Raw genomic sequence first — 16,131 nt, 5'->3', positions numbered from 1 at the left:
ACTATATCCCTTAATCCCACTCACTCACTTACTCTTTTTCCATTACTCAAACCCTTTCATTTTGCCCAGGGAAACTCATGTTTGTTACCAGCAAAATATTTAGTTCCTACATTCTTTGTAGCCCTTTCACTTTCTTGTTCTAAACAAAGCCTGGTTTACTCCCAGTGACGCTCCATGTAACTCTCTCATGTAGGACTGTTTTCCTTCCACAACCTCCATATCAATGGGCCTGAGATGTAGAAGTTCTTATTGATCTTTCATTTTTACTACTTCCAGATCTGAGTCTTTCCTCTGAAAGACCTCTAGGTTCCAGGAAGAGGTGCACCACCTTACCATACTATTCTCTAACCTCCTAGTTGAAGTTAACTATAGACTGGCACATCACAACTCTCATCATTTCTTGACAATTTTCATTCTAGACTCCCTGTAATTTTTGTGAAAATTATTTCTGTCGTTTTTCCTAGTTATTTTAGGAAATATAGATGATATAGATTATGCTCCCAATGGTATGGCCTTTCAGTTTCTTGGTCACTTTTCTGGAAAGTCTTATTTCTTCCACCCACAGTCAGTTCATCAGTATCCATTTTTAAAATTCTCCATTTTGGCCATCCTAGTCCTTATAACCACCTCCTACATTTTAAATTTATTCCCTTTCACGTATCTGTTACAAGAAGCTGTAGCCCTAGCTCTTTAGGCTATGATTCCCCTGATCTCTTCACAGGCCATCTCTAGTTTTACCACTTCACTTCCTTTCTCATCATGATGTTTATAATCATGTTATAAATCATTCTTCTGCATATATTCTGTACATTTTTGTTCATCTCATCCTTTACTGTACTAGACAAGTAAAAATGCTTTCATCTAATCCTCTGCCTTCTCTGAACCTATATACAAAGAGTTTCATCCCTGAAGGAAATAATTCACACATCTGACCGTGTTCACTTTAAATTCATAGGCACAGACCTTCAGGAGGCCTCCAGGGCAATTGTCCAATAGCCTACTAGTCCATTTTCCCTGTCAGTATGTTTCTTTAATCTTCAAGATTTCTAGTTCACATTTTCTGATCTAAAGACTCTTTCTTTTCTTCCTCCTCTTTCTCATCTGATTACATTCCTTTTTTATAACAAAGAAAGTAGAAACAGCAGAAAAAAGTTCAATATTCTTCATCACTACAGGTACACATTTACCTGTCTTTTACCCACATAGACAATTTCCCTTTTTGTACAAAGAAAAACTCTGTATTTTGGTTAATCTCTTTTCACCTTCCTCTGTAATTGCTTTCCCTCTTTTCTGCATTGTCAGTTTCCTTCATCTCTACTGATGATTCTCATCAGTATGTCAGCATGCTATTATGTCTAGAATTGAACATAAACAGAAATTTTACCCCACAACTTTGCTAACAAACACACCTTTTGTCAGCTTCTTTTATAACACTACTCCTGAAAATAACTTTCCGTGCTGACTGTTGCACTTCCCTTTCTAGAATTTTCTCTTGATCCTCTTCAATATAGCCTGTTAGATCCTACACAACACACATTACAGCCACATTTTCAAATGGAAAAAAATGAATTCAAACAAAATAAATTCAAAATAAGGAGAGATAGCTTATTTAAGTTAGAAAGAACCAGAGAAAGAATTCTTTAAGTATAAAGAAGGTAGAATGTTAAAGGTCCAAAGGACCACAGTGACTCTTGAGCAATGAATCCAAACCTAAATAAAATCTCTGATATGTTGATAAAGAATCCAAAATATTGATTCTAAAGAAGTCTTTATGAAATAAGAACTTCAAGTAATATGGGATTATGTAAAGCTTGAGATCCAAAAGAAAGTTAAAAATTATCAAAAATAAATGAGAAACATAATACAGGGTATAAAAGAAGAGATAGAGTTTACTAAGAAAAGTAGATACAACTTCTGAAAATAAAAAAATGTATTGAAGGGACTGCAAAGTACCTTTGAAAGCTTTAAGAATAGGCCAGACCAAGCAGAATAAACAATTTCAGAGCTAGAAGACAGGTCTTTCAAATAAACTCGGTAGGAAGAATACATAGAAAAATGAATTGAAAAACCTAACAGAGCCTTCAAGATATATGGGATTATGTATTACATCCAAATTTATGATCATGGATGTTCCAGAGGGAGAAGAAAAAGTAAAAGTGTGGGAAACTTGTTTGAAAGAATAACTCAGAAAAACTTCCCTGACTTACTACAGATCTAGACATCCAAATATAAAAAGCTCAGGTGATTCCTGAGAGATGCATTGCAAGAATAACCTGCACAAGACATACAGTCATCAGACTACTAAAAGTCAACATAAATTTAAAAATCTTAAACATGGCAATAGAGAATTATCTAATTACCTGTTAAGAGAATCCCATTAGACTAACAGCAGACTTCTCATCAGGAATCTTACAAGCCAAAAGAAATTAGGGTCTTATTATCAGTCTCTTAAAGAAAAAAAAAAAAATGACAACCAAGAATTTTGTATCCTGCTCAACTAAGACTCATAATTCAAGAAGAAAAACAGTACTTCCCAAATAAGCAAACACTAAGGGAATTTGTCACAAACAGACTGACTCTACAAGAAAGACTTGAAGGAGTTCTAACATATAGAAATAAAAGAGCAATACTTATCATTATGGAAACATACAAAGTATAAACCTTACAGATCTCATTTTAAAATTACCTAATTGAGACTGCAAAGCAAATTAAGAAATAATTCACAATATTACAGAAACAACCCTCAAAAATTAATACTGACCTTAAATATAAATAGACTGAACACTCCTCTTAAAAAATATAGTCTAGCAGAATGAATTTTTAAAAAGTCAACTATATGCTACATACAAGAAACCCACCTAACTCAAGTAACTTGTAAAGACCTTTTCAGACTCAAAGCAAAGGGGTGCAAGAAGATATTCTATGAAAATACAAACCAAATCTGAGCAGAAGTAGTTATACTTGGATTAGATAAAACAAATATCAAACCAAAAACCATAAATAATGACAAAGAAGGTTACTATAATAAAGGATCAGTTAAGAAGATATGACCATTTGAAACATATGCACCCAACACTGGAGCACCCTAATTCATAAAACAAACACTACTGGACCTAAGGAAAACAAAATAGATAGCAATACAATATTAGTGGGGTCTTTTAATAACCCACTGACAACATTAGGCAGATAATGGCAGCCAAAAATCAACAAAGAAACTTTTACAATGGACATTAGACCCAATGGACCTGACAAACATTTATAGAACATTTTACCCTACCACCTCAGAATATACATTCTTCTCATGCACACATGAAACATTTTCAAAAATTGACCATATACCATGCCTAAAGGCAATACTCAATGATTTTTTTTAAATCAAAATAATATCAAGTTCCATTTCAGAATACAGTGGAATATACAGTGGAATAAAGATAGAAATTAGTTCCTAGAAGAATTCTCAACACTATAGAAATACATGAAGATTAAATAACCTGTTCCTGAACAATTATTTGGTCAATGATGAAAGCAAGGCAGAATTTCTTTAAAAAAAATTGAAATGACGCTGGGTGTAGTGGCTCACTTAAGGTCAGGAGTTTGAGACCAGCGTGGCCAAAATGGTGAAACCCCATCTCTACTACAAATGAAAAAAATTAGCTGGGTGTGGTGGCACATGTCTTTAATCCCAGCTGCTAAAGAGACTGAGGCAGGAGAATTGCTTGAACCCAAGAGGTAGAGGTGGCAGTGAGCCAAGATTACACCATTTCACTCCATCCTGAGTGACAGAGTGAGATTCTGTCTCAAAAAAACAAACAAAATTAAGAAATTGAAATAAATGAAAATAAAGAAACAACATACCAAAACCTCTGAGATACAACAAGTCAATGCCAACAGGGAAGTTTTTAGAATTAAATGCCTACAACAAAAAGATAGAAAGATATCAAATTAACAATCAAATGTCATGCCTCACAGAACTAGTAAAACAAGAATAAACTGCACCCCAAGCTAGCAGAATATAGTAAATATTAAAGAACAAATCTAACTGAAATTTGGGCAAAAAAAAATGCAAAGGATCTGTGAAATAAAAAGTTGTTATTTGAAAATATAAGTAAGATAGACAGACTACTAGTAGATTAACCAAAAAAAGAAAGAAGATTCAAATAAGTACAATCAGAAATATTAATGGTGTCATTAAAACTATTACCACAGAAATATAAAATATCATCAGAGACTACTATGGCCATCTGTACATACACAAACCAGAAAACCTAGAGAAAACTGATAAATTCCTGGAAATATACAACTTCACAAGTTTGAACCGGGAAGAAATAGAAATCCTTAACAGACCAATAATGAGTAATTAAATTGAATTAGTAATAATAAAAAAAAAATCTCCTTACAACAACAACAAAAAGTGCAGGACCAGAGAAAATTATTGCCAGATTCTGCAAGACCAAAAAGGAAGAAATAATACCAATTCTACTAAAACTATTTCAAAAAATCAAGGGGGAAGGAATCCTCTTCAACTAATCCTATGAAGTCAGCATCATGCTGATACCAAAGGCAGGCAAGTACATGAAAAATAAAAGAGAAAACTACACATCAATATCCCTGAAGAACATAGATCCAAATACCCTCAAAACACAAAACAAAAAAAAAAACAAAAAAACTCTGGAAAATAAAATTCAGCAGCACATCAAAATGTTCATCATAATGAAAAGTGGACTTTTTCCTGAAATGCAAGGATGGTTCAATATATGTGAATCAAAAAATGTGATTTACAAAATTAACAGAAATTTCTTTTTTCAAAAAACATATGATAAAATCAATTGATGCAGGAAAAAAAATTTGATAAAATCCAGCATCCCCTTATGATAAAAACACTTACCAAACTAGGCATAGAAGAAAAATACTTTAAAATAATAAAAATCATATATATGACAAACCACCATCAATAACATACCAAATGGGGGAAAATTGTAAGCATTACTTCTAAGAATGGATCCAAGATGAGGATGCCCATTTTCACCACTCCTATTCAACACAGTATTGGAAGTCCTATCAGGAGCAATAAGGCAAGACAAAGGAATAAAAGGTCTCCAAATGGGAAAAGAAGAATTTGAATTATTCCTGTTCACTTATGATATAATCTTACACTTAGAAAACCCTAAAACTCCTCTGAAAGTCTCTTAGACTTGATAAACTACTTCAGTAAAGTTTCAGGGTACAAAACCAATGTACAAAAATCAGTAGCATTTCCATACACCAGTAATGATCAAGCTCAAAACCAAATCAACAACTGAATCCCATTTACAATAGATACAAAAAATGGGAAAACATTTAAAATAATAGGTAAAAAAGTCTTTATGAGGAGAACTACAAAACACTGATGAAAAAAGTTATATATGGCATTAAAAAATAGAAAAACATCTCATGTTCATGAATTGGAATAATAAATATTGTGTAAAATGACTATCCAGCCCAAAGCAATCTACAGATTCAACACAATTATATTAAATTACCTATGTAAATCCTAAAATTCATATGGAATCAAAAGAGTCTGACTAGCAAATTCATCCTAAGCAAAAAAATAAAGCTGAAGTTGTCACATTACCTGATTTCAAATTATACTACAAGTCTATAAGCCAAAATAAAATGGTATTAGTATAAAAATAGACACATAGATCAATGGAACAGAATAGAGAAGCCAGAAATAAAGTCACATATCTACAACATACTGATTTTTGACAAAGTAACAAATATATATACAGTGAGGAAATGGTGCTGGGAAAATTGGAGAACTATATATACAGACATAAAATTGAACCCATATCTCTCATCATATATAAAAATTAACTCAAAATGGATTAAAAATCCCAGCACTTTGGGAGGCTGAGGCAGGTGGATTGCGAGGTCAGGAGATAGAGACCATCCTGGATAACATGGTGAAACCCCGTCTCCACTAAAAATGGAAAAAATTAGCCAGGCATGATGGCAGGTACCTGTAGTCCCAGCTACTCGGGAGGCTGAGGCAGGAGAATGGTGTGAACCCAGGAGGCAGAGTTGCAGTGAGCCGAGATCGCATCACTGCACTCCAGCCTGGGCAACAGAGCAGAATCCATCTCAAAAAAAAAAAAAAAAAAAAAAAAAAAAAGATAGTTTAAAGACTTAATTGTAAGGCCTGAAACTATAAAAATCCTGGGGGAAAACCTAGGAAAAACTTTTATGGACAATGGTCTAGGCAAAGAATTTATGACTACATCCTTAAAAGGAAATGCAACAAAATAATATATTAATGGAACTTACTTAAACTACAAAATTTTTGTTCAGTAAAAAAGAGTAATAATCAACAGAGTACACAGACAACCCACAGAATGGGAGAAAATATTTACAAACAATGCACCTGAAAAGGGTTAATATCCAAAATCTACCAGGAACTCAAACAACTCAATGAAAAAAAAAAAAGAAAAAAAATCTCATTAAAAAGTGGGTAAAGGATATGAATAGACATTTTTCAAAAGAAGACATACAAATGGCCAATAAATATATAAAAATGCCCAACATCACTAATCATCAGAGAAATGAAAATTAAAACCATAATGAGATATCATCTTATACTCATCAGGATAGCTATTAATACAAAGTCGAAAGTCAAGAGATGTTGGTGAAGATGAGAAGAAAAGTGAATGCTTATACACTGTTGGTGAGAATGTTAATTAGTATAACCTCTATGGAAAACAGTACAGAGATTTCCTGATGACCTAAAAATTGAACTATCATTTAATCCAGCAATCCCACCACAGGGTGTCTACCTAAAGACAAAGAAATCATTTTATTAAAAAGACACCTCCTGACTTGTATGCTTATCACAGCACTAGTGACAAAGCAAAGTCATGGAATCACTAATCACTAAATTTCCATTCACTGATAATTAGATTAAAACATTGGTATATATGTATATACTATGGGATACTAGTCAGCAATAAAAAAAAAAAAATGAAATCATGTCTTTTTATAGCAACGTGGATAGAAATGGATGCCATTATCCTGAGTGAAATAAATCAGAGACAGAAAGTAAAAAATGCATGTACTTTCTTTGATGTGGGAGCTAAACAATGGGCACACAAGGATGTACAGAGTGGAATAACAGACATTGGAGACTCTAAAGTGTGGGAGGTTGGAAGGGAGTGGGAGGGAAGAAATACTACCTACTGAATATAAAGTACACTATTCAGGTGATGGGAACATTAAACCCCGGACTTTACCACTGCCTCATATAATCCATGTTTCACAACTGTACTTGTATCTCTAAATCCATAAAAATGAAAAAATTTAAAACAACCAAAACCACCTTTTTGTTTCACCTCCCATCTTCATGCACTAGTTTTGTTTAGGTTAACAGTGATGAGCATATAATGAAATCCAATGGTTACTTTCTAGTCCCTAACTCCTATGAACTCTCAGCAGGCCTTGACATAGTTTCTTTATTCATTACTTCTTCATATATTCTTCACTGTGCTTCAAGGACATGATCCTTTCCCAGTTTTCCTCATAACTTATGGGACCTCCTCAGTTTCCTTCAGTGTCTTCTCCTTCTATTATTAATCTCTAAAGTTAGAGGGCCTGTTGCTGTTCCTAGGATGCAGTTTCTATCTGTACCCAGGCCCTAGAACATCTCACTATGCCACTGGATTTAAATAGCATCTGTTTATGTTGCAAACTCTAAGATTTGTGTCTATGGCTTTAATGATTTTCCTAAATGGTAGATTCTACATATTCATTGTTGGTAGATACCTAACAGGCAGCTCAGTTTTACAGGGATATAAGAAATCTTGCTTTTACTCTTCCTCCAAACTACCCTTCCTTTGTATTTCCCCTTTTGTTCAATAGTGTCACCATCTTTCCAGAGCTCAAGCCAGAACCTTGGGATCGTCCTTAAATTATCTTTCTCACATGCCACATTCAATCAACAAGCAAATCATATTGGCTTTGCCTTAGAAAATGAAACAAAACAAAGAATGAAGCACAAATATCTTCCCACTTCCTTTATCATAACCATGCTCAATAATACCTCATCGTGAAGAATGATCATAGCCTTCTGTTTTCCCTGATTTCATTCTTGTCTTCCAAAAACACATGCCATGCACAGTCAGAGTGATATTCTCATTAGGTAAGCCATAAGCATTAGGTAACACTAATGCTTAAACCCTCTGGGGCTTCTGAACACACTTAGAATAAGCTCCAAAGCCTTTCCTCTGAACAATATAATCTGGACCACGCTAGCTCTGTCATTGTACTTCATACCTCTCTCTTCCTCACACACTTTTTTCTAACTTGTATGTATCAAGTATGCTCCACACAAGGGCCTTTGTCTTTGCTCTACTTTGCCTAGCTTGTTCCTTTCCTGTCCTCATTTAGCATGGCTTGTAGCTTCTCTCTTCATGTCTTCATTTAGGTCTCTTGTCATATAACTTTCAATGCACAATATCTGAACTAGTGTCTCTTACCTACCCCACTTTTTCTATCTTCTGACTCTGATTTATTTTTCTTTCTAGTGCTTCACAGTTACCCTGGTTTACATATTTACTTGCTTATTTGTTTATTAGTTCTTCTGTATACATTCACTCTCCATTCCCTATCCCCACTGGATGCTAATGAAGTTTTATCATTTTCATTCACATTTGCATCTTCAGTGCATGGATCTGTGGCTGACACACATAATGAATATGTACTGGATGAGTAAATGTTTACACTCCTGCTCAGTCTAGTTTTAGCAATAGCCTTAATAAAATGAAGTTTATATTTTCATTCTCTAGTCAGCTTTAGAAAACTTTTCTTAAAAAAAATAAATAAATACAAAGGAAATCAAAGGCTGGTGAGAAATTAATAAATGCTTTGATAAGTGGTAATGTTGATTTAATCACTTTTTAATCGGATAAAGCATAACTATATTCAAGAATGGAACAATGTTTTTAAAACTCTCCTTTTCTCATGAAAAGGTTTCAATTAAGAAGCTAAAACATGCTGAGATGTAAACTAGTATGAAATTTTGAGGTGAATTTTTATAAGTTAATGAATTTGTAATTTGGAAATATAGAAGGCTTCTTCTGAATAGACATTTTATATTAAGATGAAGCTATACTTATGGAATATTTACGGTACGGATTTTAATAAAATTTGCAGGCAGGGTGAAAATATAACAACTGCAAACTTACTTAGTTTACAGGTTTATATTCATGTTAACAAAAGTTAAAACACATTGTTGGTTGCTTTTTTTTTTTTTGAGACGGAGTCTGGCTCTGTGGCCCAGGCTGGAGTGCAGTGGCGCGATCTCAGCTCACTGCAAGCTCCGCCTCCCAAGTTCTCACCATTCTCCTGCCTCAGCCTCTCGAGTAGCTGGGACTACAGGCGCCCGCCACCACGCCCGGCTAATTTTTTTTTTGTATTTTTAGTAGAGACGGGGTTTCACTGTGTTAGCCAGGATGGTCTCGATCTCCTGACCTCATGATCCACCTGCCTCGGCCTCCCAAAGTACTGGGATTACAGGTGTGAGTCACCGTGCCCGGCCTACTTTTTTTTTTTCTACCATGTCGTGCTGTTGACTGGCCGTGAACGTATGATCAACTAGTAGGTTTTAAAAGTACAATTAAATGTTACCCCAGGTCACTCTACTTACCACGTATATTTTTAAGATCTACATGCATGTCTTTACATGTTTCCAGTTTTAGGTGATTGAGTGCTTATCCTGGCCAGTAGGGCACACATTATCTGCTTCCCGGCTAACTCTCCAAACATCATCTGCCATACCCTCTCACTCAGTGTGTTCCTATAAACTGGCTTCTTTTCATTCCTCAAAAATTCTAGCTCTTTCCTGTCTTAAGGAAAGAAGACCTAGACCCTCTCCCTGAAAGCCCTTCATTTGGCTTTTTCTTTACCTCCTTAGATATAATGTCACTTCTTTTGAGATGTACTCTGTGAATCTTTCCCGTCACATCCCCTTACTTTAATCCTACATTTAATGTCTCTTTTTATTCCTTTAATTGGAAGTCTTTTCCCTTATTAAGACAAAGAGCAATGTGTAATTATGTGTTTATTTTTATACTTATTTGTCTCACATCAGTCTTGTCATTTTCTAAGCTGTGAGACAACAGGTACCTTATTGGTTTTACTTACTAAGAAATATTCATCATATCCTGTCTAAAAAATTGTCTAATAAGTGAAAAAAGGAATGAATTATTTACACATATTTTTCTTATGTCTACAAGGGTATTGTGAGATACCAGGTCAACAGCCATGCTGTGGGTGAACTGAAAGCATTAGAATTTCATTACAAATTGAAGTTTATATTTATACCTGGTTGCTTCAATGAAATGTTTTCTTCAATGAAATCAACAGATGATTTACTCTAACTGGCTCATTAGGATGCAACGCAACTCAAAATTAAAAGTTCTTTTACAATCACACAAAGATCCTTCTACTATCGAGACAATTGTCAATCAGTGTGTGCCTTAAGATTTTTATTAAGAGAAGAAAGTATAGAGCCTAGATTTGACAATGGAAGTATTGGAAACAAAAATTATTAATGATGGCATTGAAAGATCAAAATAATTCTAAGAAAATGCATTCTCAAAGAATTAAAAATTGACAAAATATGAATTTGAGCGCAAAATACGTAAAAATATGCCTATCATTAGGTGTGTTTTAGTCTAATATATGTGACAATGTTTCAAAGCGTCATACTTACTTCACAATCAGCAAGATACATACGGTACCTCCTGTTGCAGAGAACAGAGAGTTTATGACTTGAATTGCAACATAGATGTAAAATTTCCTTGTACACGCATCATCTCTTGGGCATTCACCCAAGTGCGCTGAGTAATTTCTGTTCTGGAGACCAGTTACTTCCACACAGCTACAGTTATAAAACACCTAAAAATAGTTTTTGAAATATTACCAAACACATTTGCCAAATACAACAGGGCTATGAATACATTCCATTATATTTAAGGAAGTCTCAAACTAAAATATTTACAGTTTAAAAAATGTTATAAAAATATAGTTGCTTAATACTGAAAGGCAAAATAGCTTCCTGAATTTAGGAAGTTAAGAAATTAGTGTATGAAATTCTGTATATAATTTTTTCATTAATATACAGTGTTTAAAATATTTCTCTTCCACCCATATTTACCTTCTAAAATACACATTCTTACTCTCTTTGACAGGTTCTAAGTATTAGTGACTTACTCCGGGAAAGAACTACCAAATAATCCAGAAAATATAGCAGTTTGAAAAGGGACAAAATCTAGCCACTCATGAAAATGGGACAGAGTGCAGGGGAAATAGAGCCAGGCACGGGTGCCAGAATTCTACTTAAGAAGGCAAAAGCAACATTCAAGACCATAATGACAGGTAATAAAATATATTATATTATTACTAGAAAGATTTAACACAAAAGAATGTCCTGGCTAATGGTTAGAGTATATAGAACAGGAATATTAGGAACAAGTGATTTTAGAGATTTCATCAGGTAGGCAGTGTATGTTGTTAGGTGGCTTTAATAAATTCTGCTCTGATTCTACACTAAAGATTTAAGTTCATCTTGAACCTACTACTGCTAAAGACTATTTACTGAAGGAGAACTTGTAAAAGAATTGACCGGGTGCAGTCACTCACACCTGTAATCCCAGCACTTTGGGAGGCTGAGGCAGGCGGATCATGAGGTCAAGAGTTAAGAGACCAGTCTGGTCAACATGGTGAAACCCCGTCTCTACTAAAGATACAAAAAAATTAGCCAGATGTGGTGGTGCACACCTGTAATCCCAGCTACTTGGGAGGCTGAGGCAGGAGAATCACTTAAACCCAGGAGGTGGAGGTTGCAGTGAGCCGAGACCGTGCCATTGCACTCCAGCCTGGATGACAAGGCGAGACTCCATTTCAAAAAAAAGAAAAAAAAAAAAAGGGAAAGAAAAAGAAAAAGAAAAAAGGAATTTAAATCCATACTTGTATGGTTCAAGAAAAATTCCTTTTACCTTTTTTTTTTTTTCAATAGGAATAATATGGAGGAATCTTTTATGGAGCAAGCACATTGGCCAATGAAACCAAACTTTGATACAGAGAGCATTATTTTAACAATTTTACTGAGGATTTAGTAAAGGAACTTTGCAGTAGCCCCCCCACGGTATAGCCATTGTCACTATTAAGATGATGTCTCCACATAGACAGAGCTCTCTTTAGGATACTAACATCATGTATCTTTCAGGTCTTCACTACTGGACAACGTGCGACCAGGGATTAAATGGGGCACCCTTACTGAAAGGTACTATAACTGATGAATATGAGATGTGAGCTTTTAAGTATAGTCTTTGGGCCACATATGTGCAAGTTTATTAAAGTTGTAGCCTATCTTCAAGGAAACTAGGATGCTTTATTCTTCAAATTTCTCCATGCCATTTAATTGGTAGGACATTGGGCAAGGGAAAGATAGAAAATGTTTAGAATTGAAGCATGGAAGAGTGTGGTAGAGAGTCATAATCACAGCTGACTATGTTGCTAATGTTGGTAATAGGGAAAGGGCCTGAAAAACAGTTATGCAACTTTGTGAGATGTTGAATTGATTGTAGATATGGGGAACAGCATACCTAATTTCCAATCACTGGGAGTTACCCAGGATATTGGGAAAAATCCATGTGTCACATGGAAAAAAAAAAAGCGCCTTTGAGTTAAGACAGAAATGGAATTTCCAACGGATATGTTGGCAATCAGTGAGCAGGATACTAAATTATACTGAGTAAAAGAAGTGCCAGCTTTGGGAACATCAAAATAGGAAATCAAGAATAGGGAAATCGTGTAAACATGAAGCCTTGATTAATTTCTTAGAAAGTCCAAGGCCACAGTGAGTCCCTAGCTAAACTTATCAGGATTTGTATATATTAAAATGCAAATAGATCGTTGTCCTCATAAAGTGGGTAATGCTGACAACTGGCTAATTCTGAACTTTCCCCTAACTTCCAAAGGGTAAAGTGATTCCAAATTAATAAAAATCATGTGCTTTAGTCAAATGAGAGACTTCTTAGATACCCTAAATGCATTCAAATTCTAACAGGTCATATTCTTAAAATCTCAAGAAAAAAAGTGGGTAATCTCTAATTAGAAATCAAGTAACAGAGAAGTCTGATTGTGTCCTAAGCAGAGTTTTATATGAAGCTTTGTTTATAATTCACAGCTATCATGAGGACAGATAACACTGGAATCTTTTTCTTTTATCTTTTTATTGGAGACCTTAGTTACAGGAAGATTTGATAAGTAATTATTAAATCTGTGATTTTAATTAAGGAGAGGAGAAAAAGCAAAAACTAATACTCACTGTAGACTTCTTAATACCACTTAAGGATTTGCATCCTGCTAGACAAGGTGACAGGTAAGTTATTCCATTGTTCCCACAGACTGGTTCCCATTGACTTTCATCACAATTGCACTCTGAGTTGCAATAAGAAAGTGGTACATCTATATGAGATGCCACTGAATTATTTCTGAAAATATATGATAGAAATATATGAAAAAAAGAGAAACAGGAAGTAGAGAAGGAAGAGAAGAGAGAGACAAGGGGATAAGGAGAGGGGAAATAGAGGAGGAGGAAGAGAAGGGGAAAAGAAGAGAAATAAGAGAAGGGGTTTTCCTTTAATCAGAGAAATCTGATTTGCTGACGTCAAAATGGCAATTTTTGTAATGCTTATTGACTTTTAACTCTCCTTCTTTACCAAGACATGACTTATGACCTAGAAAAAGTAAAACTTAAAAAAGAAATAAAAGAGGTTAGATAAGACTTAGACAACAGGTCTTTATCATTCTATCAAAGAAATTTTACATTAGATAAGTAACTTCATTTTTCTGAGATTCACTTTCTCTTTGGGGAGGTAATGGCATTAGATTGACGTTCCTCTCAGCTTATTTTAAAATTCTCTGAATCTACGCATGTTAGTTAACATTGTTGAATTTTGCAATCTGTATTTTAACTACATAAAAAAAGAATTCGATGTGGTTAAAGCTGAACCTCTGAGGAATAAAAAATAATAGAATCAGTTGAAAGAGGATTTAAAAAACTGTATATTTTTTGAATAAAACTATAATATTGTTTATACTGATTTACTTTATAATATAATTATAAATTACAAGATATAATTTTATATTTTGACTAAAATTATAAAATATGTTATTTGTATAATGTTTAAGCTTAAAGATTTCAAGTTATTTGTTTTGTAAAGATATGATAATTATTGAGGATTTATGAAATATCTTCAAATGAGTATATAATTTAAATTAAGAAAAATAAGTAGATTGTTAATTTAGAAAATACATTATGAATAATTTGATTTAATGACATCTGATACCTCTAATATCTCAAATTTGTGTCTTAATCTTAACATTGCTAGCCATACAATGTATGTATTTCTCTAAATCTTACTTTTACATCTATAAAACTGGGGTAAAAGTGTCCACCACTCATTTTAATTACCCATAAATTATAAGTGTCATTATTTCAACCTATGTAGCTTTTTCTTAAGGAATAAAACAAATTTTTATCATCTTAAGAAATGAACATTTTAAGAATTTGAAAATTGAAATTTCTCTCAATTAAAATAAAGTTTAATTACAATTGTTTTCTACCCTATTTTACTTGCACATAATCTTTTAATTCAATGGTTAACATATCACACAATTTATATAGCAATATATACAAACCCATCATAGGTCAAGGTTAGGCCGGCAACTGATTTGCTTTCACAGATTAGAGGGAAATAAATAAGTTGAAACAAGAAGGATATTATCGAAGTAAGAAGTGAAAATTTGGCAATTCCAACTAAAGACAATTTGAATTTTTTAATGATATATCCTCCTAAAAACATTCCAGTTGCAATCGTAGGAATGGTTATGACTCCTAGAAATAAAAGAAGAGAAAAAAGCTCTCATTATATGAATATGGTTTTTCTGATATGTCTTTATTTATAGAATACAGTGTATATCAACCAAATTCACCCTTTCTTATTTCTTTAAGAGAAGGGTGGCGAAGCCGGAAGGTGGAGTTTGCAGTGAGCTGCGATCCGGCCACTGCACTCCAGCCCGGGCGACAGAGCGAGACTCCATCTCCAAAAAAATAAAAAAGAGAAGGGTGGCACACTAGGGTGGAGGTAAGGGACAAGTATACCATATGAGAGACAAAAATAATTTATTTTGGCCAATTATGAGGGGTTGGCTTCCTCACGAGCAAAAGGCAGTGGCTAAGAATATTTATGTGTCTAAAATGGTTATTTCTATGAGGAGCTTTCTTTCTTTTTTTTGGCAATCAACAACAACAAACAAAATCTTTCTTCCTCTGAGATTTCTATCCTACCACCTAAAATCCTTTACATCTCTCAAAACAGAGTTTCAATCCTCAATAACTCACTCCAATTTTGCCCAAGGCTTTAGAATTAAATTCTTGAACTAATCTCTTTATTATTCATAAAACACATATATACCCTGATATGATAAAAAATGTCTACATACAGGATTAAAAATGATTGATCCCTCTTACAACTTTTCCATTTCACGGTCCTGTAAGTGTTATTACAGGTGAAGATTCCTCTAACAAAAAATTCAAGCGAGGTTATTGTGAGTCAAAACTTAATCTTTCAGTTTAAACCTGTCAGTTCAACAGGGAGATCATCCAGAAGCCTGTTCCAATGCTTCAGTATATAGATTTTCTAATTATTACTTTCCTATGTACATATGACCTAGATACCTACCATTTGATACATTGTTTAACTCATCAAATATTTATCAAATTTCTACAAGATTTCTACAATACTGGAGTTGTGAGAAAAGTGATATAAGATAAAATTTCCTTAAGGAGAAGGTCTCAATATGACTTTGAAAATAGGTATTGTAGCAAAAAAAAAAAAAAAAAAACTCTCTAAAATATGATATTTGTTTTGAATCATGCATATTTTGTAATGTATTTAAATTGATTCTCCTTCTGAAAACATTAATATGATGTGTTTTATAAGTAGCTGAGGCCTTATTTCAGTCCATGAATTATAGGATTATAAGGGTTATATTATAAAAGGGTTTGTCTTAGGATCTCAGTACTATAAGATC

The 16,131-nt window shown here is 33.8% G+C and overlaps 1 protein-coding gene across 4 annotated transcripts in view; it reads right to left on the bottom strand.

Moving 5' to 3' along the window:
• The window catches only part of LOC126930507 (solute carrier organic anion transporter family member 1B3), a 409,969-nt gene that overhangs the window by 341,839 nt on the left and 51,999 nt on the right, over positions 1 to 16,131 (bottom strand). For 2 of the 4 annotated variants that reach the window (XM_050747601.1, XM_050747603.1), the window contains exons 10-12: positions 14,737 to 14,932; positions 13,361 to 13,526; positions 10,742 to 10,926 (exon numbers count right to left, since the gene is read on the bottom strand). The exons of 1 other annotated variant lie outside the window; for it this stretch is intronic. In XM_050747601.1, the coding sequence (XP_050603558.1) occupies positions 10,742 to 10,926; positions 13,361 to 13,526; positions 14,737 to 14,932 (547 nt within the window). Of the gene's footprint in view, positions 1 to 3,855; positions 3,914 to 4,960; positions 5,056 to 10,741; positions 10,927 to 13,360; positions 13,527 to 14,736; positions 14,933 to 16,131 lie in introns of all 4 variants that reach the window. One more of the 4 variants, XR_007717606.1, reaches the window with a different exon arrangement.

Source organism: Macaca thibetana, chromosome 11 (assembly GCF_024542745.1).
Source record: "Macaca thibetana thibetana isolate TM-01 chromosome 11, ASM2454274v1, whole genome shotgun sequence".
Taxonomy (NCBI): domain Eukaryota; kingdom Metazoa; phylum Chordata; class Mammalia; order Primates; family Cercopithecidae; genus Macaca; species Macaca thibetana.
The sequence above is the reverse complement of the archived record's forward strand: the minus strand, read 5'-3'. Positions and strand labels throughout refer to the sequence as shown.